This window comes from Pongo abelii, chromosome 6 (genome assembly GCF_028885655.2).
Source record: "Pongo abelii isolate AG06213 chromosome 6, NHGRI_mPonAbe1-v2.0_pri, whole genome shotgun sequence".
Classification (NCBI taxonomy): Eukaryota; Metazoa; Chordata; class Mammalia; order Primates; family Hominidae; genus Pongo; species Pongo abelii.
Window position 1 is genome coordinate 139,157,324 of NC_071991.2, and position 25,642 is coordinate 139,182,965.

The 25,642-nt window shown below is 41.2% G+C and overlaps 2 protein-coding genes across 2 annotated transcripts; both read left to right on the forward strand.

Annotated features, from left to right (window-relative positions):
* The first annotated feature begins 10,298 nt into the window (after positions 1 to 10,298).
* On the forward strand, positions 10,299 to 15,248 carry TAS2R4 (taste 2 receptor member 4). The gene has a single exon (XM_024250274.2). The coding sequence runs from the start codon at positions 12,071 to 12,073 to the stop codon at positions 12,968 to 12,970; it is 900 nt and encodes a 299-aa protein (XP_024106042.1). The 5' UTR covers positions 10,299 to 12,070; the 3' UTR covers positions 12,971 to 15,248.
* An 8,022-nt stretch (positions 15,249 to 23,270) lies between these two features.
* On the forward strand, positions 23,271 to 25,172 carry TAS2R5 (taste 2 receptor member 5). The gene has a single exon (XM_002833043.5). It carries the CDS (start codon positions 23,698 to 23,700, stop codon positions 24,856 to 24,858), a length of 1,161 nt encoding a protein of 386 aa, XP_002833089.2. The 5' UTR covers positions 23,271 to 23,697; the 3' UTR covers positions 24,859 to 25,172.
* Positions 25,173 to 25,642: the final 470 nt, after the last annotated feature.

Genomic DNA, 25,642 nt, shown 5'->3' on the forward strand with positions numbered 1-25,642 from the left:
GAGTATATTTGGACATAGCATGAATGCCCATTACATTACTGGACATTTGGTCATATGTAACCAGAAATTAACATTAGGGTAGTTCTGGGATTTATATGTTAATTTCTAAAATGACGGGAATACAATTTCCTTTGGTCTGCACAGTTTGCATTATCCCATTGGATTAAACACCTCCACAACCAGCAAGTGGGGGTTCAGGAGAAAAACCATATTATTGATAGATAAAATAAAGAACTGACTTGTTTTCAGCACATTTGAGCTTGTAGAGTGAGTAAATTTTGTTAACCCCACTATCATTAAATTGTCATTGTGACTTGGTGGAGCTTGGCCAATGGTCTGAGCAAGATTTCCAGGTTAACTCTGAAATACGTATTTTCAGGAGTTAATGAGTGCAGTTTCTTGGCCGTGTTCTGTCTGGTCTCAATTTCCATTTGTGGCCAGACAGGGTATTCATAGCCAGAGAGGAAAGATTTCTGAATTGTCCTTGGCTTTTCAGGCTTCTCCCCTTATTGCCCAGCTAGCAGATCCCCCTGAGAAAGGGATGAGTTCTGCCTAGCTTCTGGATGTTGCTGTAATATTCCAGGAATGAATACATTGCTCACTTCATTTTGATTCTGGCTAACCTTGATTCCAGTTCATTCCTTCCTGCCACAAACATTTATTTAACACTTAGTGTGCATCAAGCACTGTACGAGACCAAGCACTGTACGAGACGCTTGTTCCTTGAACACTGTTCTGTTCTCAAAAACATTACTTAGTGGGTAATATAGACACAGAAACAAGTATTTAATTTCTGCATCACTGAAACAGGTGCTTCAGGTACAATAAAGGGATCATCCTATCTTGAGGGTCCTGGTGCAGGTGATCTTTGTCTCTAGACCCCTTTTGTGGCAGCCTTGAAAATGTGCGCTCTGATCTCTGCTGTGGAGACACAATTGGCTGATGGCTCCAGCTTTGGAGATCCACTACCTTGAGGCCACATTTCCTGCAGGCTTCTCCCAGCCAGTGGTGGAGCACTGTGGAGTACTAAGGCAGGTCTCTTTTTCTGAGACATGTGACTCCTCTAACAGGCAATTTTGGCCAAGGACTCTGCATCAGCTTGGTTGAAGTTTTCTTGGACCTCTGCTGCACTTTAGAACTCTCTCTACCCAATTATTCCATACCCCCCTTTACTTCTTCCCTCCTTTTATAGCTGTCAGACCTACATTGCTATCTGAATACTCTGCTCGCTTCTTCTGGCTCCCACCCACCTAACATCTCTTGCACATCTAATCTTTTTTAAGCGTCTGCCTCTTGGCAGACCTCTTATATAAGTAATCTCTTTATTAAAAAGCTAGTGCAGATGATAAAGATACTCACTGAAAGACATATAAGTGTATGTGCATGTGTGTGTGTGTGTGTGTTCTAAGTGCACCAGAATTCTAGAAATCATTCCAGATTCTGCCTTCTCCTACAGCCTCAATATCCATTTAGTTGCCAGATCCCCTTGGTTGTACTTCAAAACATTTCTCTCAAATGTTCCCTAGTCTCCATTTCCACTCTTTTCAGCCCATCAGAGTGATTGCAACAGGATTCTAACTAGTTTCCTGTTTCCAGCTCCATCCCCTTCCAGCAAAGCCTTTCTTCATTACTTAGATTGTGTTCTTCATTCAGTGAAAATATGAAAGTAATGCTCCCCTCTTGAAAGTCTTGCAATGGCTCTCCATTGCTTTGGGTAAAGTCCAAACTACTTAGTTTACAGCATAAAGTCAGTCATCATTTGGTCTCTGTTTTCTTCTTTTTAGTTTCATCTTCTTGTTCCTTGCTTTTGCAAAAGAACTTTGAACTACTAGTTCCCAAATATGCCATACCCTTCTTGCTGCTATGCTTTTCCATGTGCTGCTTTCTATGCCTAGAATTATCTTTCTTATCAGCTGTGTCAACTTCTCTTATTCTTCAAGACCTCCCTCCTCTGGGAAACTTTGACTCTTTTAGGTGAAGCTAAGCACTTATTCTTTGTGTTTTTCTAATGTTGTACATGCCTCTGATCACATTAGTATAATAATTATGTCCAAATTCTGTACCTACTATGGCATAGATACTTACTGATTTATCTTTCCAGTTTCATCTCCCACTACTTCTTTTCCTGTCCTTGTACCCCTCCCCTCTTCTGTTTTCTGAACCCACCACACACTATCACCTCTTAGTCTGCATGTAGAGTTCTCTGTTTCCAATATCCTTCTTTCTCCCTACCTTAGTTTTTTTTGGATAATCTCTTTACATCCTTTAAAACTTAATTTATATGTCTTCTCAGTTCCTGAACTGCCAAAACTGGATCAAGTGTGCCTCCTGAACACTCATGTTGTGCTCCTTGTGTTTCCTTATTATGGCATCTAAAACTCTCAACTCTGTCTATTCGTCTGTCTTTTTTACTATTTTGTATATTCTTTGAAGGCAGGATGTGCTGTGGGTGATTCTTCTCTATTTCCCCAGCACCTAACAGTGTCTGGCTGATAATAACAGTTTATAGAATGAAAGAACCAGTGAGGGGAAGTCTAATGTAGTAGAAAGAGCTCAGTCTCAGATCTTTCAGCTTAGCTACTTGTTTGCTGCTATGGTTTGGATGTCCCCTCCAAAACTCATGACAGAATGTAATTGTGCCCTTGTAACAGTGTTGAGAGGCAGGGCCTTTAAGAGGTGATTGGGTCATGAGGGCTTTGCCCTCATGAATGGATTAATGCAGGAGTGGGTTTGTTACTGCAGGAGTTTGGCCCCCTTTTCCTGTCTTGTTCTCATGTACACATTCTTGCCCTCTGCCATGTTATGAAGTACTAAGTATAAGTAGGCCCTTGTTAGATGCTGAGCTGATGCCAGCACCATGCTCTTGGACTTCCCAGCTTCCAGAACTGTGAGCCAACTAGACTTCTTTTCTTCATACATTACCCAATATGTGGTATTCTGTTATAGCAGCAGAAAATGGGCTAAGGCATTTGCTCTGGTATTAGGCAGTCACTTATTTTCCTTGATCTTCATTTTCCTCACTCATAAATAGGGATAACCATATACTCCTCCTAGGATGCCTGATGCACTGCTGGGAACATAGCAAGCATTTAAAAAAACCACAAGTAATGGAAGTTTTCTTCTTTCTCCTAAGTGCCATGTATACTTTTTTGAAAAAATTTCTTTTTTTTCTTATTTTAAATTTAATCACCTTCTATCTGAAAACTGAGAAGTTTAGCTACTATTTCATATAAATTAATATTGACAGAAGACTAAATTTCTTTGAAGAGAATTTTAAAAGAGTAAATAAAAGTAAAAAATCTGGAAATGTTTACATTACTTTCTTAAAACTTCTGAAATATTAGCTAATAAAAGAATCTTCATGCCAATTTTGATTTTAGATTATCAATAACTTTTAACTTAGGGTCTCCTTAAAAAGTCTCATTTATAGAAATCATTGCTACAAAAAGCTTAAGATAGGGTGTATGTTTTTTTTGCCCCAACTTTTTTTTTAAATTATACTTTAAGTTTTAGGGTACATGTGCACAACGTGCAGGTTTGTTACATATGTATACATGTGCCATGTTGGTGTGCTGCACCCATTAACTCATCATTTAACATTAGGTATATCTCCTAATGCTATCCCTCCCCTCTTCCGCCACCCCACAACAGGCCCCAGTGTGTGATGTTCCCCTTGCTGTGTCCATGTGTTCTCATTGTTGAATTCCCACCTATGAGTGAGAACATGCAGTGTTTGGTTTTTTTGTCCTTGAGATAGTTTGCTGAGAGTGATGGTTTCCAGCTTCATCCATGTCCCTACAAAGGACATGAACTCATCCTTTTTTATGGCTGCATAGTATTCCATGGTGTATATGTGCCACATTTTCTTAATCCAGTCTGTCATTGTTGGACATCTGAGTTGGTTCCAAGTCTTTGCTATTGTGAATAGTGCCGCAATAAACATACATGTGCATATGTCTTTATAGCAGCATGATTTATAATCCTTTGGGTATATACCCAGTAATGGGATGGCTGGGTCAAATGGTATTTCTAGTTCTAGATCCCTGAGGAATCGCCACACTATCTTCCACAATGGTTGAAGTAGTTTACAGTCCCACCAACAGTGTAAAAGTGTTCCTATTTCTCCACATCCTCTCCAGCACCTGTTGTTTCCTGACTTTTTAATGATCACCATTCTAACTGGTATGAGATGGTATCTCATTGTGGTTTTGATTTGCATTTCTCTGATGGCCAGTGATGATGAGCATTTTTTCATGTGTCTTTTGGCTGCATAAATGTCTTCTTTTGAGAAGTGTCTGTTCATATCCTTTGCCCACTTGTTGATGGGGTTGTTTGCTTTTTTTCTTGTAAATTTGTTTGAGTTCATTGTAGATTCTGGATATTAGCCCTTTATCAGGTTGATAGATTGCAAAACTTTTCTCCCATTCTGTAGGTTGCCTGTTCACTCTGATGGTAGTTTCTTTTGCTGGGCAGAAGCTCTTTAGTTTAATTAGAACCCATTTGTCAATTTTGGCTTTTGTTGCCATTGCTTTTGGTGTTTTAGACATGAAGTCCTTGCCCATGCCTATGTCTTGAATGGTATTGCCTAGGTTTTCTTCTAGGGTTTTTATGGTTTTAGGTCTAACATGTAAGTCTTTAATCCATCTTGAATTAATTTTTGTATAAGGTGTAAGGAAGGGATCCAGTTTCAGCTTTCTCCATATGGCTAGCCAGTTTTCCCAGCACCATTTATTAAATAGGGAATCCTTTCCCCATTTCTTGTTTTTGTCAGGTTTGTCAAAGATCAGATAGTTGTAGATGTGTGGTATTATTTCTGAGGGCTCTGTTCTGTTCCATTGGTCTATATCTCTGTTTTGGTACCAGTACCATGCTGTTTTGGTTACTGTAGCCTTGTAGTATAGTTTGAAGTCAGGTGATATGATGCCTCCAGCTTTGTTCTTTTGGCTTAGGATTGACTTGGCAATGCGGGCTCTTTTTTGGTTCCATATGAACTTTAAAGTAGTTTTTTTCCAATTCTGTGAAGAAAGTCATTGGTACCTTGATGGGGATGGCATTGAATCTATAAATTACCTTGGGCAGGGTGGCCATTTTCACGAGATTGATTCTTCCTACCCATGAGCATGGAATGTTCTTCCATTTATTTGTATCCTCTTTTATTTCATTGAGCAGTGGTTTGTAGTTCTCCTTAAAGAGGTCCTTCACATCCCTTGTAAGTTGGATTCCTAGGTATTTTATTCTCCTTGAAGTAATTGTGAATGGGAGTTCACTCATGATTTGGCTCTCTGTTTGTCTGTTATTGGTATATAAGAATGCTTGTGACTTTTGCACATTAATTTTGTATCCTGAGACTTTGCTGAAGTTGCGTATCAGCTTAAGGAGATTTTGGGCTGAGATGATGGGGTTTTCTGGATATACAATCATGTCATCTGCAAACAGGGACAATTTGACTTCCTCTTTTCCTAATTGAATACCCTTTATTTCCTTCTCCTGCCTGATTGCCCTGGCCAGAACTTCCAACACTATGTTGAATAGGAGTGGTGAGAGAGGGCATCCCTGTCTTGTGCCAGCTTTCAAAGGGAATGCTTCCAGTTTTTGCCCATTCAGTATGATATTGGCTGTGGGTTTGTCATAGATAGCTCTTATTATTTTGAGATACGTTCCCTCAATACCTAATTTATTGAGAGTTTTTAGAATGAAGGGTTGTTGAATTTTATCAAAGGCCTTTTCTGCATCTATTGAGATAATCATGTGGTTTTTGTCGTTGGTTCTGTTTATATGCTGGATTACATTTATTTGTAATCCATACATTGATTTGCATATGTTGAACCAGCCTTGCATCCCAGGGATGAAGCCCACTTGATCATGGTGGATAACCACTTGATCATGGTTGACGTGCTGCTGGATTCGGTTTGCCGGTATTTTATTGAGGATTTTTGCATCAATGTTCATCAGGGATATTGGTCTAAAATTCTCTTTTTTTGTTGTGTCTGTGCCAGGCTTTGGTATCAGGATGATGCTGGCCTCATAAAATGAGTTAGGGAGGATTCCCTCTTTTTCTATTGATTAGAATAGTTTCAGAAGGAATGGTACCAGCTCCTCCTTGTACCTGTGGCAGAATTTGGCTGTGAATCCATCTGGTCCTGGACTTTTTTTGGTTGGTAAGCTATTAATTATTGCCTCCATTTCAGAGCCTGTTATTGGTCTATTCAGAGATTCAACTTCTTCCTGGTTTAGTCTTGGGAGGGTGTATGTGTCGAGGAATTTATCCATTTCTTGTAGATTTTCTAGTTATTTGTGTAGAGGTGTTTATAGTATTCTCTGATGGTAGTTTGCATTTCTGTGGGATTGGTGGTGATATCCCCTTTCTCATTCTTTATTGTGTCTATTTGATTCTTCTCTCTTTTCTTCTTTATTAGTCTTGCTAGCGGTCTATCAGTTTTATTGATCTTTTCAAAAAAACACCTCCTGGATTCATTGATTTTTTTTGAAGGGTTTTTTGTGTCTCTATATCCTTCAGTTCTGCTCTGATCTTAGTTATTTCTTGCCTTCTGCTAGCTTTTGAATGTGTTTGCTCTTGCTTCTCTAGTTCTTTTAATGTGATGTTGGGGTTTCAATTTTAGATCTTTCCTGCTTTCTCCTGTGGGCATTTGGTGCTATGAATTTCCCTCTACACACTGCTTTGAATGTGTCCCAGAGATTCTGGTATGTTGTGTCTTTGTTCTCATTGGTTTCAAAGAACATCTTTATTTCTGCCTTCATTTTGTTATGTACCCAGTAGTCATTCAGGAGCAGGTTGTTCAGTTTCCATGTAGTTGAGCAGTTTTGAGTGAGTTTCTTAATCCTGAGTTCTAGTTTGATTGCACTGTGGTCTGAGAGACAGTTTGTTATAATTTCTGTCCTTTTACATTTGCTGAGGAGTGCTTTACTTCCAACTACATGGTCAATTTTGGAATAGGTGTGGTGTGGTGCTGAAAAGAATATGTTCTGATGATTTGGGGTGGAGAGTTCTGTAGATGGTCCACTTGGTGCAGAGCTGAGGTGCAGAGCTGGTGTAGATGGTCCACTTGGTGCAGAGCTGAGTTCAATTCCTGGGTATCCTTGTTAACTTTCTGTCTCATTGATCTGTCTAATGTTGACAGTGGGGTGTTAAAGTCTCCCATTATTATTGTGTGGGAGTCTAAGTCTCTTTGTAGCTCTCTGAGGACTTGCTTTATGAATCTGGGTGCTCCTGTATTGGGTGCATATATATTTAGGATAGTTAGCTCTTGTTGAATTGATCCCTTTACCATTACGTAATGGCCTTCTTTGTCTCTTTTGATCTTTGTTGGTTTAAAGTCTGTTTTATCAGAGACTGGGATTGCAACCCCTGCCTTTTTTTGTTTTCCGTTTACTTGGTAGATCTTCCTCCATCCTTTTATTTTGAGCCTATGTGTGTCTCTGCACGTGAGATGAGTTTCCTGAATACAGCACACTGATGGGTCTTGACTCTTTATCCAATTTGCCAGTCTGTGTCTTTTAATTGGAGCATTTAGCCCATTTACATTTAAGGTTAATGTTGTTATGTGTGAATTTGATCCTGTCATTATGATGTTAGCTGGTTATTTTGCTCATTAGTTGATGCAGTTTCTTCCTAGCCTCAATGGTCTTTACAATTTGGCATGTTTTTGCAGTGGCTGGTACCGGTTATTCCTTTCCATGTTTAGTGCTTCCTTCAGGAGCTCTTTTAGGGCAGGCCTGGTAGTGACAAAAATCTCTCAGCAATTGCTTGTCTGTAAAGGATTTTATTTCTCCTTCACTTATGAAGCTTAGTTTGGCTGGATATGAAATTCTGGGTTGAAAATTCTTTTCTTTAAGAATGTTGAACACTGGCCCCCACTCTCTTCTGGCTTGTAGAGTTTCTACTGAGAGATCCACTGTTAGTCTGATGGGCTTCCCTTTGTGGGTAACCCAACCTTTCTCTCTGGCTGCCCTTAACATTTTTTCCTTCATTTCAACTTTGGTGAATCTGACAATTATGTGTCTTGGAGTTGCTCTTCTCGAGGAGTATCTTTGTGGTGTTCTCTGTATTTCCTGAATGTGAATGTTGGCCTGCCTTGCTAGATTGGGGAAGTTCTCCTGGATAGTATCTTGCAGAGTGTTTTCCAACTTGGTTCCATTCTCCCCGTCACTTTCAGGTACACCAGTCAGACGTAGATTTGGTCTTTTCACATAGTCCCATATTTCTTGGAGGCTTTGTTCGTTTCTTTTTGTTCTTTTTTCTCTAAACTTCTCTTCTCGCTTCATTTCATTCATTTGATCTTCCATCACTGATACCCTTTCTTCCAGTTGATCAAATCAGCTACTGAGTCTTGTGCATTTGTCATGTAGTTCTCGTGCTGTGGTTTTCAGCTCCATCAGGTCCTTTAAGGACTTCTCTGCATTGGTTATTCTAGTTAGCCATTCATCTAATTTTTTTTCAAGGTTTTTAACTTCTTTGCCATGGGTTTGAACTTCCTCCTTTAGCTCGGAGTAGTTTGATCATCTGAAGCCTTCTTCTCTCAACTTGTCAAAGTCATTCTCTGTCCAGCTTTGTTCCATTGCTGGTGAGGAGCTGTGTTCCTTTGGAGGAGGAGAGGTGCTCTGATTTTTACAGTTTCCAGTTTTTCTGCTCTGTTTTTTCCTCATCTTTGTGGTTTTATCTACCTTTGGTCTTTGATGATGGTGACGTACAGATGGGTTTTGGTGTGGATGTCCTTTCTGTTTGTTAGTTTTCCTTCTAACAGTCAGGACCCTCAGCTGCAGGTCTGGTGAAGTTTGCTGGAGGTCCACTCCAGACCCTGTTTGCCTGGGTATCAGCAGCAGAGGCTGCAGAACAGTGGATATTGGTGAACAGCAAATGTTGCTGCCTGATCGTTCCTCTGGAAGTTTTGTCTCAGAGGAGTACCCGGCTGTGTGAGGTGTCAGTCTGCCCCTACTGGGGGGTGCCTCCCAGTTAGGCTACTCGGAGGTCAGGGACCCACTTGAAGAGGCAGTCTGTCCATTCTCAGAATTCCAGCTGCATGCTGGGAGAACCACTACTCTCTTCAAAGCTGTCAGACAGGGACATTTAAGTCTGCAGAGGTTTCTGCTGCCTTTTATTTGGCTATGCCTTGCCCCCAGAGGTGGAGTCTACAGAGGTAGGCAGGCAGGCCTCCTTGAGCTGCAGTGGGCTCCACCCAGTTCGAGCTTCCCGGCTGCTTTGTTTACCTACTCAAGCCTCTGCAATGGTGGGCTCCCCTCCCCTAGCCTCACTGCCACCTTGCAGTTTGATCTCAGACTGCTGTGCTAGCAATGAGCGAGGCTCTGTGGGCGTAGGACCCTCCGAGCCAGGCACGGGATATAATCTCCTGGTGTGCCATTTGCTAAGAGCACTGGAAAAGTGCAGTATTAGGGTGGGAGTGACCTGATTTTCCAGGTGCCATCTGTCACCCCTTTCTTTGACTAGGAAAGGGGATTCCCTGAGCCCTTGTGCTTCCTGGGTGAGGCGTTGCCTCGCCCTGCTTCGGCTCACGCTCGGTGCGCTGCAGCCACTGTCCTGCACCCACTGTCTGACACTCCCCAGTGAGATGAACCCGGTACCTCAGTTGGAAATGCGGAAATCACCTGTCTTCTGCTTCACTCATGCTGGGAGCTGTAGACTGGAGCTGTTCCTATTCGGCCATCTTGGCTCCACCTGAAAAAATTGCAAACTTTTAAATTCCTGTTTCTTCATGACTGACCTCATTCTTCAGAGCCGTCATCAAATAAGTTTAGTGCCATTCATTTGCTTTGACTATTTACCCTAAAGCCTTTCTTACAGACCTGTCAAAAAGCAGAGTTTGGATCCATGACTGCAATGCCTGTTGGTTGGTCTTCTTGGGCTCTAGTAAATAATCAAACTTATAAGACTATCTTAGGCCACTCTGGTACCAGCCTACTCAGGTGGATATAGTTGAGGGACCCGATTTACCAGCAGGGCAGTGTCAGGCCTTCCTCTTTTGCAGAGTCTTTGGTGCAGGCCATACAGTTCAGGTACAGTAATAAGAGATCCACATTAGGGTAAGGGTGGGATTTGCTGCAAATTAAAAGCTTCATGTCCCAAAAGATCCAATTTATCTTGTGATAATTTTGTAGACAAAGCTTCTAGGGTTGAGTCAAGGTACAGGCACATGGGAAGGAAGCCCAATGCATGTAGTCTCCATAAGATACTTATTACTGTTCACTTATAGTTCCTTCCCTTCAAAATGCAATTTGCCAATCAAGAGTCTTTTTTTTTTTTTTTTTTTTTTTTGGTCTAGAAACATAGTTGATGTTCTTACCCTTATCAGGTCGATAAGGAAAACAGCTACGAAGTTTAACCATAGGTCAAATTCTCATGCAGAGGGAGAAAGGGTTCTGCTAACACTTTTCCTATACTGACTCTTGTGGAATGAACTTCTAACTGAATGAGCTCATTCATTGATCATGCTAGCCAACCTTATCACATCTTAATTATAGCACTTCCTCCTACAGATAACCCAACAATTTGGTATAGTACATTCTAGATAGAGTCTGTTACTATCTAATTCTGGGATTCCTGTTCTTTTGGCCACATTTATCTCTTATGGCTTACTCTATATTAGTTATTCTATTTAAATGTGATGTTAGTAATATTTCAACTTCATCAATTTAATGCAGCCATCTATGGATAATTAATTGGAAATCTGTGCTATAATTTTCCTTTTAGTCATAGTCTTCCTGGCTCATTCTGTTTGCCTACTTAACTGATATGGGCATGCCTCTATCAGTGCCTGTTAGTTTTGAATAAAAAGCTTCTGTAAGCACCCGGGCACCAGGTCAGAGAATTTCTCCAGGCTTGCCTTCCTGTCATCTGTCTTAAAGGGCCTCATGAATGTATTCCCCCCTTCTGGACCTGATTATCATTAAATCTTAGCTCCTTTTTCTTGTCTATTTCTATTTGGACTTGGCAGTAGGACTGTGTGCTGTACCTTGATGCTACTTTGGTAACATATGTGGCTGCATCCAGGATTGCACCTTGGTTTCATTCAGCTGCTAGAGTAGATAAGAGATGCCATACTCTTACATTCACCTATGGGCCTCCATAATATCATTTGCCAGGGATATTGTGCCATTTCCCATCTGAGCAAGTACAGAGAAATCCAGCAATGAGATGCCTAGCTGTTTGGCTCACAAAACTACAACTAATGCATTACTGTGTATCTCATTCCAGGATACCTGGATTGACAGTTAAATGCCTAAGAGAAAATAGCCACATATGATCTAAACATAAACCCAGATTTATAAAGGAAACACCTACAAGGGCTGACTTAATTTTTTCTAAGAAAAACCAGAACATAGCAAATGGTTATGGCACAAATCTATGTATGTAGATAGAGAATGCAAAGCAAAGGGCATCAGAAAGAATGGGATTAATTGAGAAAGGTTTTCTCAAGGAGATATTGGGTCTTTGAACTTGATCTATTAGATCACTGTAAATCGCTATAGGTGAATCACTAAGGTTGAAAGAGTGGCATTGGCGTGGCCAATTGGTGAAACTGGTTGTGGCAGCAACAGATTAGAGGGGAGAGAGAAATTGGATTCTGGTCATCCATGAATATGTGGCTACGAGGTGGGTGGGTAGGAGTGAGGAATTAGGATTTCCACCATAATCTGGCATTTTTATGAAGAAAAACTTTACTGTAAAATAGTGACAGAAACATTGCTGGACTCAAGCTCTGATTTGGATTCTAAGTTTTGGGAGCCTCCTGTGACTCTTGCTTCTCGCCCTACTGCTCTTGGAGGAGTGGACTCCCAGCATCACCTAGGCTTGCTGTAATTAGGCATTTCTAAGGAGAACAGGATACTAATGAAGAAATAGTAATGTAATCCTTGGAAGATTTGCATCTCAGTAAAAGCAGCTGGCTCTTGATCATGAATGGCTCATTTGCCATGCTGGGAAAAATTAAAAAGGAGATGTCCTTCCTGGCTGGATACTGGTGTCTGCTTATACATTTTGGTATTTCTCCTGCCTCCACTATCAGCACCACAACTGCTGAATCCTCAATGAGTAAAGATGCTTCAGTTATTCTATTTCTCTGCTATTATTGCCTCAGTTATTTTAAATTTTGTAGGAATCATTATGAATCTATTTATTATGGTGGTCAATTGCAAAACTTGGGTCAAAAGCCATAGAATCTCTTCTTCTGATAGGATCCTGTTCAGCCTGGGCATCACCAGGTTTCTTATGCTGGGACTATTTCTGGTGAACACCATCTTCTTCGTCTCTTCAAATACGGAAAGGTCAGTCTACCTGTCTGCTTTTTTTGTGTTGTGTTTCATGTTTTTGGACTCAAGCAGTCTCTGGTTTGTGACCTTGCTCAATATCTTGTACTGTGTGAAGATTACTAACTTCCAACACTCAGTGTTTCTCCTGCTGAAGCAGAATATCTCCCCAAAGATCCCCAGGCTGCTGCTGGCCTGTGTGCTGATTTCTGCTTTCACCACTTGCCTGTACATCACTCTTAGCCAGGCATCACCTTTTCCTGAACTTGTGACTAAGAGAAATAACACATCATTTAATACCCATGAAGGCATCTTGTCTTTAGTGGTTTCTTTGGTCTTGAGCTCATCTCTCCAGTTCATCATTAATGTGACTTCTGCCTCCTTGCTAATACACTCCTTGAGGAGACATATACAGAAGATGCAGAAAAATGCCACTGGTTTCTGGAATCCCCAGACGGAAGCTCATGTAGGTGCTATGAAGCTGATGATCTATTTCCTCATCCTCTACATTCCATATTCAGTTGCTACACTGGTCCAGTATCTCCCCTTTTATGTAGGGATGGATATGGGGACCAAAGCCATTTGTCTGATTTTTGCCACCCTTTACTCTCCAGGACATTCTGTTCTCATTATTATCACACATCCTAAACTGAAAACAACAGCAAAGAAGATTCTTTGTTTCAAAAAATAGTGGAATTTCAGTAAGCAATACCTAGATTCACCTGATGGTTTGGGGGAAAGATTTTCTGTTTGCAGTTTTCCAAGTGGTCTGAGGAATTCAGTTTTGTGATTGCTGATCTGATGTCGTGGGCTTTTGAGTGCCTGAATTTCAGTTCATTCTGTAATTTTTTTTGATATGTATTTTAAAATAAGGCACATTCTGTAAGAAACTTTTTTGAGGCATTATTTATCATGTATTTTGCATGGCCATTGAATCCATGGATAATGGAAATCATCACATTGTTTCATTGTCTATTAAAGTATAATGGGAAATTCTTCCAAATTAGAGAATACATTGGGGTGCATGTGATGAGTTAAATGTTTGTGGTTTAGCTGAGGAGCCCTGAGTAAGGGCTCAGCAGTGGATAGGTGGTCACTGGGAGCCACTGGACTGACCGAAAGCAGAGGAAGGGGGTTCAGTGCAAAGAAAAAAGGAAAAAAGGAAGGTTTCAGAGAGAAAAGAAGGAAAGAGAAAGGTGAAAAGAAATAGGCGTACACTGGGCTGGGTGCGGTGGCTCAAGCTTGTAATCCCAGCACTTTGGGAGGTTGCGGCGGGCGAATCACGAGGTCAGGAGATCGAGGCCATCCTGGCTAACATGGTGAAACCCCATCTCTACTAAAAATACAAAAAAATTAGCTGGGCATGGTGGCGGGCACCTGTAGTCCCAGCTACTTGGGAGGCTGAGGCAGGAGAATGGCGTCAACCCGGGAGGTGGAGCTTGCAGTGAGATGAGATCGCGCCACTGCACTCCAGCGTGGGCGAAAGAGTGAGACTCCGTCTCAAAAAAAAAAAAAAAAGAAAAGAAATAGGCGTACACTCTGGGACAAGACAGAAAAAGTGTCCTCACACTTGCTGGGTAATAGTAACTGAGCTATTCCTATCAAGAAACCCTAAGGTTTCTAGGCTTGTTCTGGAAAAGAGGATATTGCCAGAGTTGGTAAGTAGAGGGAAGTGATTAGTATTTAAGAAACTGAATCAAGAATGGTTCCAAAAATCTTAAAATCCAGGGAAGTCAGCCTAAGGTCAAAGGCAAGTGCTAGATAATGAAATTAACACCACATGAATACAAATTTACAAAATACTGTACGTCACCATAGGCTATGGAACTCAGTGGAAAGCCAAAGAAGCACTGGACAGGTAATGGGAGTGCTTGACTTGTGGTGAATTTATTTCATCTGCTTATACATTTGTGCACAGCACAGTTCTTCCCAGAATGTTGTTTCTGTGGTTGGGACAATAGGACTGTGGCTCCAAAAGAACAAGAGTCTGAAGATGGGATGTTGACAAGTTTTGGAATGTGAATTGGGGAATCATAATTTGTATTTATTTAGGGTTTCTTGGTGTTCATAAAATGCTTATGTAATATTTACATATGTCAAATAAATCTTAAAATTTTATAAATTACATGACTTTTCTCATTCTGGCCACCAGAATCTTGACTGCAATATTCAGTAAAAATTACCCAAGCCAATGTTTTGTGCTATGAAACCTGGAGGTATTCATCATGTTAAATCCTAAGAGAGATAAAAGGATTACTGAGAGTGATTAAATGCACACTACGTCTTAAGAACTCTAAATGAGTGGCAGAAACCCTCATTGGTCCCTCAGTATCTGTTCTTTCTCCTCTCTTCCATAGTAATCAAATCATTAGCTGTTCAGAATTTTGGCAGCAAATTCCATTATTGCCATGTATGTGAGCAGAAAAGATGTATATAATTTCTAGGTGGTGCTTCAGAGCAGTCCTGCCTTCCCTTCTTTAATCTTTTCTTCATTACTCCCTCCATGAGCTGGAATGCTGACATCATGATTGTCTATCTTGGACAATGCAGATGAGGTGAATGCTTGAGATAGTGGAGTAATTCTCCATCCTAGAGCTGGCTCCATGGTTCTTGACACTGTGGACTTGTCACACCAGCTCTGGACTGCTCAAGCCTGAACTCCAGGACTGTTGATGAGAAATCAGTGTCTCCATTCTTTCAGGTGCTGGATTTTTGGTCTCTGTTACCTTAGTCAAATAACCTATGCTATACCTTAAATATATACAATAATATATATCTTTATGATGAAATAGTGTCTGTTTACCATCTTATAGTCAAAGAACATTTTTGTATGACCTACTAAGTGAAATTGGAATAAAACCTGCACACGTGGTATAATGCCATTTTTTTGGTAAAAATGTGTACATATGAAGAAAAGTCTAAAAGGAAATGTATAAAAATGTAAACAGTAATTATTTTAGGTGGGAGGAACCAGGAAATTTTTTTGTATGTTTCAAGTTTTCTATAACATTTTTATATAATCAAAAATATTTTAAAATATATAATGTATATACAGTCTATCTATCTATCTGTCTGTCTGTCTGTCTGTCCGTCCCTCCGTCTGTCCGTCCATCCATCCACCCACCCACCTCCCTAACTACCTACCTACCTACCTACCTACCTACCTACCTACCTACCTAAAAGACAGAGAGGGAGTTCTGAGGTCAACATCCAGTTTCTCCTCACTAAGAAAGGTAAGTGCATTGTCTTGCTTTGTCTGGATTCTTTTTATTGTATTGGCAAAGTTCTGCCAATTTGTCTCCTGTTTGTCCTACACTGTCTTCAATTTTCCCCTCTCTGGGTTGGATGTGTTGTCTTTGTGTTAGGACTATTTTTGCCGTTGGAAGAAAGTCTTCAGTCCAGGCACTTGCCCAAAGTCTCCCTTGGGCACAGCTTTTAAGAATGCTGTATGTTTAGAGTTTTGCTGGTTCTAATATGCTCTGCTAAATACCCACCACTAAGTACTTATTAACCAAGGATTTAAAACAATTTGGATTTTGGTTTGATTTTTTTCAAGACACATAACTTAGAGGCTCTCTAATAAAAATAATATCCCGCATGCCTCTCCCTTTCCTGCAGTAGGCAGAGCATAGAGGGAGGTTAAAAACTCTTTGTTAAGAAGTCACTTTCTGAAGTGCAGGAGAGGTGTCAGGACAGTGTACAACCTCATGAAACACCCACCGTGGTAACCAGAACTCAGGGTCATTGCCATTTAACTTTTAACTGCTACATGCCCAATACTGTATGAGCTACATTTCCATGTTATTATTTTAGTTGGTCATAACCTCTTTAGTAAGGTAGCTATTATTGTCTCCATTATATAGTTCAGAAAATTAAGGCCCAAATAAGCCATATGAATGGTTCATAATAGCAGAACTAGGAAGGAATAGATCCAGAGCTCCCAGTGTAGTCTCTGAAAGTAGGAAATTATTGTGGCTGCTTAGTTTCCTTAGCTGAAATGAATGTCATGGTGTCACATAGACTCTGGGCTTTTAGGCCTTGAGATTTATATGAGATATGTTTTTAGATGAAAAAGTGGTAACATTAAAGAAGAAAAAATGATTAGATTGCTTTTGAATGTTGCTACTTGGGAAGAAATAGGCCAACAGAAATGTAATGAGAAGGTAGATACAATTTCTGTAAGAACTAAATGAAATTCGTAAAAATTTCAAAGATTTTAAAAGCTTGTTTATATCACTTAACTTTCACTTAAACATTTCTAAACATGTCTGGCTTTGGGTTTCCCTGATCATTGCTACTAGCATTCTGTTAATGAACCATTTTCAGTTTTTAAAAAAAGAGAAAAGATTACTGGAAAGGAGTCTTTTAAAGCGTGAACGGAATGTAACTTTTAAGGTAGCATCAAAAGCCACAGTCTTCAGGTGACACTGAAGCTTACTGAAGGCATTTAAAATAAATTTTCCAATAATATAATTTTTTTTACAAGTTAAAGCTGGAGATGGATCATCTAGTCTAGTTCACTGGTTCTCAAAGAGGGCTGGGAGGGTGAGAAGTATGTCAGAGTCCATTGGGAATTTTTATTTTTCACATTTTATATACAGTGTCTTCATTCATTCTGGGTGTGGGAGTGGAAGGGGGAAGTGGAATTTGACAAAACTCCCTAGGGATTTGGATATTGTGGTCTAAGGAAAGGCACAGATATACGTTTATTTCCCCCTCTAAGAGAAGACCCCAAGGCCAGTTTTTCTCCATGAGGAAAAAAGTGTGAAAACAAATTCCATGTTTGTATAAGAATTTGCCTGGCATAGAAATTAACAAGAGAGTGATATGGGTTAATGGGGGTGGGAGAAGAGGAGAGGAAAGGGGAGACATGAGGGTAAGGTCAACAGCAGCAGGAGGGGTGCAGTCTGTACACCCTCCTCCCCATGCCTGGCAGAGGTGTGAGGTCAACATCACTTCACCACAGTGTGATTGTCCTCTGTGTTATGTCTATGTGGACATATGGGGTCTGGGAAATGGGGTGACTGTAACTCTGCCTTGAGTCAGCAGGAAGGAGCCAGGAGCCCTGGGCAAATGACTGGGTGTGTGCACAGCTAGCTTGCAAATGAGATATCTAAACACAGGTGCATACTTGATTGGCCTGATAACATTTCTGACCTATTTTAAATATGGAAAAATTATTTGTCTCAATTTTGCTGCTTTCACAGATGGGACAATGACTGTGGTTGTAATGATCTGAACTCCAGGTACCTCAAGAGAAGAAATAGCTAAACACTGATATTACTCAGAAAAGACCTCTCCTAACTCCCACCCAACCCTTTACATCTTTGACTTCTATGTGTTTTAAAGGCCTGGATTAATCAGTCTCTCATCTTTATTCATGCTTTCCAGACATTCTGGAATTGTGCAGAAACTGGACACCTGTGTCTAGAATCAGTAGCTCAGTTCATCCTGGATTTGCATACCGTGAATAACAGACTTCAGGTGCTTTCTGACTTTATTGAAAGTAGTAGGGAGAGAAATCACCAGGGAAGGAAAGAAAAATAACACTAGACTATTTGGGAAGCAACAGGCTAGGTAATTTGTTTTATCATCACAATAGCTCTGTGAGGTAAACGTTATTATCATCATTTTTATAGAGGGGGAACTGAAGCTCAGAGGGGTTAATTGGCTTGTCTAAGGACCTAGCTGCTAACTGGTTGAGTTGGGAGCACCCCCAAATCTGTCCGACTTCAAAACACATTGCCTTTCTCTGCATGGCCACAAGTGCCCCATTGATTAATACATCTAACAGAAAGCTAATCTTGAGGCCTGTGTCCCACTGAGAGCTGGTGCTAGCATGAACATGTGAACTCTTTGCCTTGGATGGGCAGACACCCAGAAAGCCCTGTCTGTAGCCTGTGCTGCTTGACCCTTTCCTTAGTGTGATTTTGCAATATTATGGGAACACCTCAGTGTCTTCTGGATACGCACAATTCTCATTGCTAAATGCTAAAAATGTAATTATTATCTCTCGAGTTTTATTTACATTTTTAAAATGTTTTATTTCATTTTATTTTCTAATATTTTATAGAAAAGTTGCAGAATGAATACAGAGAGTTCAAATATCATCCTCACCCAGTTTCTGCTAATATTTATATCCTACCATAACCATGGTACGGTTGCATTTACTATCTCTAGTCTGTGTCGGTTTCTCAGCTCTATTTAAAATTATCTTGCCAGTTTTAAAGATTACTATTCAGGCATTTTGTAGAATGTCCCTCAATTTGGGTTTGTCTGATATTTTTCTCTGTTAGACTGAGGTAAAGTGCCCTCCTCATCACGTTAGGAGTTCTGTGATATTAACATGACTGGTCACTGGTGATGTTAACCTTGATCGATCACTCGGTGAAGGTGGTGTCTGCCAGGAACATTGTAAACTTACTATTTTTTCTCCCATTTCCACACTTTGTTCGTTGGGAGCAAGTCATTATGTCCAGTTCAAACTCAGAGGGAGGGAAATTATGTGCACCTCCTGGAGGGTTCCCCACATTTTGCCTGCTATAGTTAAAAATTCTCAGCCCTCCAAATTTCATATTCATGAAAGCACACAAAAATAATTCCCCGGGCCGGGCGCGGTGGCTCACGCCTGTAATCCCAGCACTTTGGAAGGCCGAGGCGGGTGGATAACGAGGTCAGGAGATCGAGACCATCCTGGGTAACACGGTGAAACCCCGTCTCTACTAAAAAATACAAAAACTTAGCTGGGCGTGGTGGCGGGCTCCTGTAGTCCCAGCTACTCAGGAGGCTGAGGCAGGAGAATGGCATGAACCCGGGAGGCGGAGCTTGCAGGTGAGCTGAGATCGCGCCACTGCACTCCAGCCTGGGCGACAGAGCGAGACTCCGTCTCAAAATAAATAAATAATAAAAAAAACTCCCCCCCCTTTCATCTGCAGTCCCCTCACTAGCCCGCTTTTACTCTATTCACTTTCCTGCCCTGAATAACGTTGCCGATGCTGGTCATCTTCTTCCTCGGGGTTGTGATCTTTGCTGCACACAGCAGCCTCAGTGGTGTAGTTTGTGCTTCCTCCTCTCTCCGAACGCCTAAATTGCAGCACCAAAGAGGCCGCAATGACTGGTGAGCAAGACTCCTCTTCCTCGTGCTTTGTGAGGAAGGAAGCTGGCAAGACTATGAATTTGTGTACATTGATAAATTGTGTTCCTGTTACACATGCTTATTAAAAACATGCTTGATCTGTTCAGTTTCTGAATATCTGAACTAATTCAGCTCATTAAGGGAATTTGTATACTTAGGTCAACAGCTTCTACAGAGGCGTTGCCTTGACGCCATCTAGTGGCAATATAGGCACAATTCTGAGAAGCATTTTAAAAAGTCTCGAGTACAGGAATACAGGTTTGCAAGAGAGATGTAGAATAGAGGATGGAAGATGGAACTGTACTGAGTCTGGTAGCAGGACAGGGTGATTTTTTGGGTGAAAGTGCCAGGTTTTGGAAACCAATGCTTGTTCTTTGTTGCATTCTTTTTAATATTATAGACTGCTCTGTTGACGCTGAGTGTAAAGCCATTACTTACTTGCCCCTGTGAGCGTCTCTTTGGATGCTTGCATCCCGCTTGATCTTTCATCAGCTTTCTTTTCTTGGTTCAGGTACTGCTAAAGTAGCTGAGGGCTCAGAGCAGTGGGGAATAGGAGCATGAATACAAGAGACTTTGGTAGAAAGAGTTATGGTAGTATTATGGCAGACACATTTTGGTTGTGTCAAAAGTAAAAACCATACTGTTGCTCTGGTAAAGTGGATGGCACCGAGGCTGTTACCTCAACATACACCCTTTCATTGCAGCTTTTGGTGTGGATGCCGATAGGCTGAACAGTTCTGTGTGGAGATGAAGTAGCAGCCGTAGTTCACAGATTTCTCTCCTGCCTCACCTCTCCTAGAATTTATTATTCAGCAGTTGATATTTATCCTTTCTTCTTCTTGTTTTTGCTTGTTTGCTCACCCTATCCTTCCCTTTGTTTTCATTGTCATTGCAATAAGCCTTTGCATAGGTGTAAATATGGCTCTCATGTTTATATATTCAAATTTCAAACATATTGAAACCATTAATTATTTGCCTCGCCCTCATGTTTATATATTCATATTTCAAACATATTGAAACCATTAATAATTTGCCTCGCCCTCATGTTTATATATTCAAATTTCAAACATATTGAAACCATTAATTATTTGCCTCGCCCACCAGAACATAAGCTGCATGAGAGCAGCAACTTTGTTTCTTTCCATTGTATCCCAAGAGCTTGGAACAGAGGACTGGCACATAGTAGTCATTAATAAATATTGGTTAAATAATTGATAAATGTCATGCTTTCCTTTTTTTTTTTTTTTTGAGACAGAGTCTCGCTCTGTCACCCAGACTGGAGTGCAATGGCATGATCTCGGCTCACTGCAATCTCCACCTCTCGGGTTCAAGTGATTCTCCTGCCTCAGCCTCCTGAGTAGCTGGGACTACAGGTGTGTGCCACCATGCCCGGCTAATTTTTGTATTTTTAGTAGAGACAGGGTTTCACCATGTTGGCCAGGCTGGTCTCAAATTCCTAACCTCAAGTGATCCACTCGCCTCGGCCTCCCAAAGTGCTGGGATTATAGGCATGAGCCACTGTGCCCGGCCCATGCTTTCCCTTTTTATAACACGAGGGGCCTTGCATTTGCCACTGTTTAAATTCTCAGACTGTCTTACTTAGGTTTTGTGGAGTTAGGTCGGGTGGAAGTAGGATTTCAGGAGACTGTGCTCTAGGCTGTCTGGATTTTAGTTCTTTCCTTCGGAAGGCCATTCTGTAATTGCGTCTCTGTACTTAATCTCAGATCCCAGGCCAGTGTCAGGTAGATGTAAGTGAAGGTGGGACTGTTACCTTCAAGAACATTTCTTCTGGTCACAGCTGTAACATCTTTACCAGAGAAGGGATTTCAGACAGTAACAAAACTGAGTGGTGAGAAGTGAAATGCTCTGCCATAATACTGATACCATCCTCAGGGATTCTGACACAGCCAGGAGCAGTACATGTTCATCAGCACTGAAGCAGGGCACCTCCTGATTCAGCAGTGAGACCCTCCCCTCCCCAGCCATGTTGGCGGCTGCCCTAGGATTGCTGATGCCCATTGCAGTGGCTGAATTTCTCATTGGCCTGGTTGGAAATGGAGTCCCTGTGGTCTGCAGTTTTAGAGGATGGGTCAAAAAAATGTAAGGAGTCCCTATAAATCCTCATGATTCTGGTAAGTAGCCACTTTCTCCTACTCAGGCTGATCATGTTGGATGTAAGTCTGTTTGCACTTTTCCAGAGCAGTGGTTGGTTTTACTATCTTAATGTCTTCGAGTCCTGGTAAGCCAGGCCAACATGTGGTTTGCCACTTTCTTCAGTGGCTTCTGCTGCATGGAGATCATGACCTTTGTCCCGCTGACTTCTTGTAGCTGAAAAGGCTGGGTTTTCGTTTTTCGCTAGTGTCTCTCAAGATCATTTTTTATTTCTCAGCTCTTGTTGGCTGGACCCTTTAAAAACCTAAATTAACAAGAAACAGCAACATCCTGGATCCCATTTTAAATCTGTTATTTTTATAGATTCCAGTCCAGTGAAGGAAACTTATTGCCATTTGTGATGTTTCTGTTCCACTTGTCTTTTTGTATAGACATTACAGGAAGATGGAGGACCACACAGCTGTAAGGAGGAGGCTCAAACCAAGGTGCTCATCGCTCTGAACTTCCCCCTTTACATGGTTTCTGCCTTGGCCAGCCACTTTTCCATGACCTTCTAATCTCCCTCTGATCTCACCATTCTTGCCATCTCTGCAACACTCATGGCTGTTTATACTTCACTTCTGTCTATTGTAATGGTTATGGGGAATCAGACTTGTCAGAGAATTCTGTAGGAGATGATATGTACATGGAAATTCTAGAGGCCATGACTTGGGAGAAGGATTTAATCAGGCTCTTAACTGTATCACTGACAAAAGTAAAAATAACTGTAGATTTTAGAAAAATGAAATTTTTATTCTCAATTCTGCTCATTTCTTCTTTGATTTTGAAACAAAATGAAAGGGTAACCTGAAAAACAGGCTAGAAACTGGAGCTTATTGCTCTCTAAGCAATGCAAATCACATCATTTTAATAAACTACAGAAGTCAAAACCGAGTTTTCATATTTTGCATGGAAAGTATCACATTTTAAAAAATTACTGCAGATAATCCAGTTTTCTTTGCCAGTATGCTATGTTTTTGATAAAAGGAAGTAGAAAATAGCTATAGTTTGAAAATAATGTATTTTAAAAAGAGGTGAGCCTGTATATTTTTTAGGCAAGCACTTTTCTTAGGGGAATTAGCTAAATTATTATCTCAATTTTCTATGTAGTTTAGCCTCTCAACACTGGTAGTAAAGTAGTCAAAAACCTATCTTTATATTTCTGGATACTTTGGTTTTTTTGATGCCAGACTAGCTTTCTGGAAACATGTCAGTTGGTTACCAGAATCAGTGGCAAATTCCACTGCCAGGCTAGCTTGGGGCAGGCGGGGAGAGAGAGCCACTAGGTCTCTTTCAGAAAGTCGCTGAAGAAACACTGTTTTTGGACAAGTTCAAGTCTCATCTAGATTTTTAGGCCAGTAGAAGATCATGACCTTCTCTGCCCCTCCATAGCCTACAGCCAGCGTTTTAGAGTACCAGGCCTTGCAGCTGGGTGGAGATGATGTACAATGAATGCTACCTGGAGGCAGGGACTGTGTATTATAATGGCGCTGTCCCCTGTGCCTAGTAGACTGTAGTTTGACACGAAATAAGCACTCTGTAAATTTAATCCGAAGGAATGGAAATTTAGTCCTACAATCCATTCAGTTATTAATAGAGCAACTGAGGCCCAGAGAAGGGAGGGGCAGTAGCCTGTCTGCCTACAGCTTCGTAGAGAGTTCTCAGCATGCTTACTTTTTTTTTTTTTTTGAGATGGAATCTTGCTCTGTTGCCCAGGCTGGAGTGCAGTGGCGTGATCTTGGCCCACTGCAGCTTCCATCTCCTGGGTTCAAGTGATTCTCCTGCCTCAGCCTCCCGAGTAGCTGGGACTATAGGCAGCCACCACCATGCCCAGATAATTTTTGTATTTTTAGTGGAGATGGGGTTTCACCATGTTGGCCAGGCTGGTCTCGAACTCCTGGCCTCAGGTGATCCGCCCGCCTTGGCCTCTCAAAGTGTTGGGATTACAGGTGTGAGCCACCATGCCTGGCCCAATGTTCTTTTTATGGAAATAAAATTTCTTTTTTTATATAGCATATGAGCTCATAACTGGCACTGTATAGCACCTGAGCATGTTTTGATTTGGTCTTACTTGTTGAGGGGCCTTGTTACGTTATATCCTGGTGTCTATACTTTGGCCCAAAACCTTTGAGATGGAGAGCCAGTGTCTGTGGTACTGTTTGCAATCTCTGGTTCTACACTCAGGGTTCATTCATGTAGATGCAAATACAGACGGTATCATAACTTCCAGCCTCTCTGTTCCTCGTCACAGCTGTTCAGTCTCGCTTGAAGACAGATTACAGAAGGACAAGGCCAAATCCAGATTTTGTGGTGTGCAAATTTACCCTGGTGTGTTATTGCTACCAGGGGATCTGACCTCAGCCAGGAGCAGTGAGAGCCTCCTCTCCCCAGCCATGCTGAGCACTGGCCTAGGACTGCTGATGCTGGTGGCAGTGGTTGAATTTCTCATCGGTTTAATTGGAAATGGAGTCCTTGTGGTCTGGAGTTTTAGAGAATGGATCAGAAAATTCAACTGGTCCTCATATAACCTCATTATCCTGGGCCTGGCTGGCTGTCGATTTCTCCTGCAGTGGCTGATCATTTTGGACTTAAGCTTGTTTCCACTTTTCCAGAGCAGCCGTTGGCTTCGCTATCTTAGTATCTTCTGGGTCCTGGTAAGCCAGGCCAGCTTATGGTTTGCCACCTTCCTCAGTGTCTTCTACTGCAAGAAGATCATGACCTTCGATCGCCCGGCCTACTTGTGGCTGAAGCAGAGGGCCTATCATCTGAGTCTCTGGTGCCTTCTGGGCTACTTTATAATCAATGTGTTACTTACAGTCCAAATTGGCTTAACGTTCTATCATCCTCCCCAAGGAAACAGCAGCATTTGGTATCCCTTTGAAAGCTGGCAGTACCTGTATGCATTTCAGCTCAATTCAGGAAGTTATTTGCCTTTAATGGTGTTTCTTGTTTCCTCTGGGATGCTGATCGTCTCTTTGTATACACACCACAAGAAGATGAAGGCCCATTCAGCTGGTAGGAGGGATGCCCGGGCCAAGGCTCACATCACTGCCCTGAAGTCCTTGGGCTGCTTCCTCTTACTTCACCTGGTTTATATCTTGGCCAGCCCCTTCTCCATCACCTCCAAGACTTATCCTCCTGATCTCACCAGTGTCTTCATCTGGGAGACACTCATGGTGGCCTATCCTTCTCTTCATTCTCTCATATTGATCATGGGGATTCCTAGGGTGAAGCAGACTTGTCAGAAGATCCTATGGAAGATGGTGTGTGCTTGGAGATGCTGGGGCCCATGATCTGGGAAGAAAAGTGTGGTCAGGGCACACTTGGGATGCTCTTTTGATAGCTGTCTATAAGGGAGCTGCCTTCCATGTCTTTTAAGATTTTCCTTCTTTTACACCAATCTAATGAATGAGCAACAGAAAATACGGATCAAAAACCAATACTATTTCTCTTTTGGCAATGCAAAGTACATTTTTTTAATGTACCACAGAAATCAAGGCTAGGGCTTCATGTTTGGTAAAAGAGGTATTATATTCTCTCTACATATAGCAAATAATTCATATATAAATCGTGTTTTTCCTATTATAAAAAACAGAGATTAGGAACAATTCTGTCTACATATAGCAAAAATTCATATATAAATTGTGTTTTTCCTAATATAGAAAACAGAGATTAGGAACAATTATAGTGATCATTAATTTTTATGAAATTTTACCTATACATTAATGTTAGTCATTTTAGATATGCTTTTTAAAAAGTATCAAATAATTTCCCCATTTCTCTGCTGTAATGAATCTAATCATCTAACTGAAAAACAAAACAAAACATCTTTATATTTCTGGAAGTTTCTTTGAGCCCTAGGCTTGGCTTTCAGAATAAAAGTCAGGCTCACGCCTGTAATCCCAGCACTTTGGGAGGCTGAGGCGGGCGGATCACGAGGTCAAGAGATCAAGACCATCCTGGCTAACATGATTAAACCCCGTCTCTACTGAAAATACAAAAAATTAGCCTGGTGTGTTGGCAGGCACCTGTAGTCCCAGCTACTCAGGAGGCTGAGGCAGGAGAATGGTGTGAACC

Bases quoted from the DNA above. Each gene is read 5' to 3' on its own strand.
- TAS2R4 (XM_024250274.2), top strand. From the start codon at position 12,071: ATGCTTCAGTTATTCTATTTCTCTGCTATTATTGCCTCAGTTATTTTA.
- TAS2R5 (XM_002833043.5), top strand. From the start codon at position 23,698: ATGGAGAGCCAGTGTCTGTGGTACTGTTTGCAATCTCTGGTTCTACAC.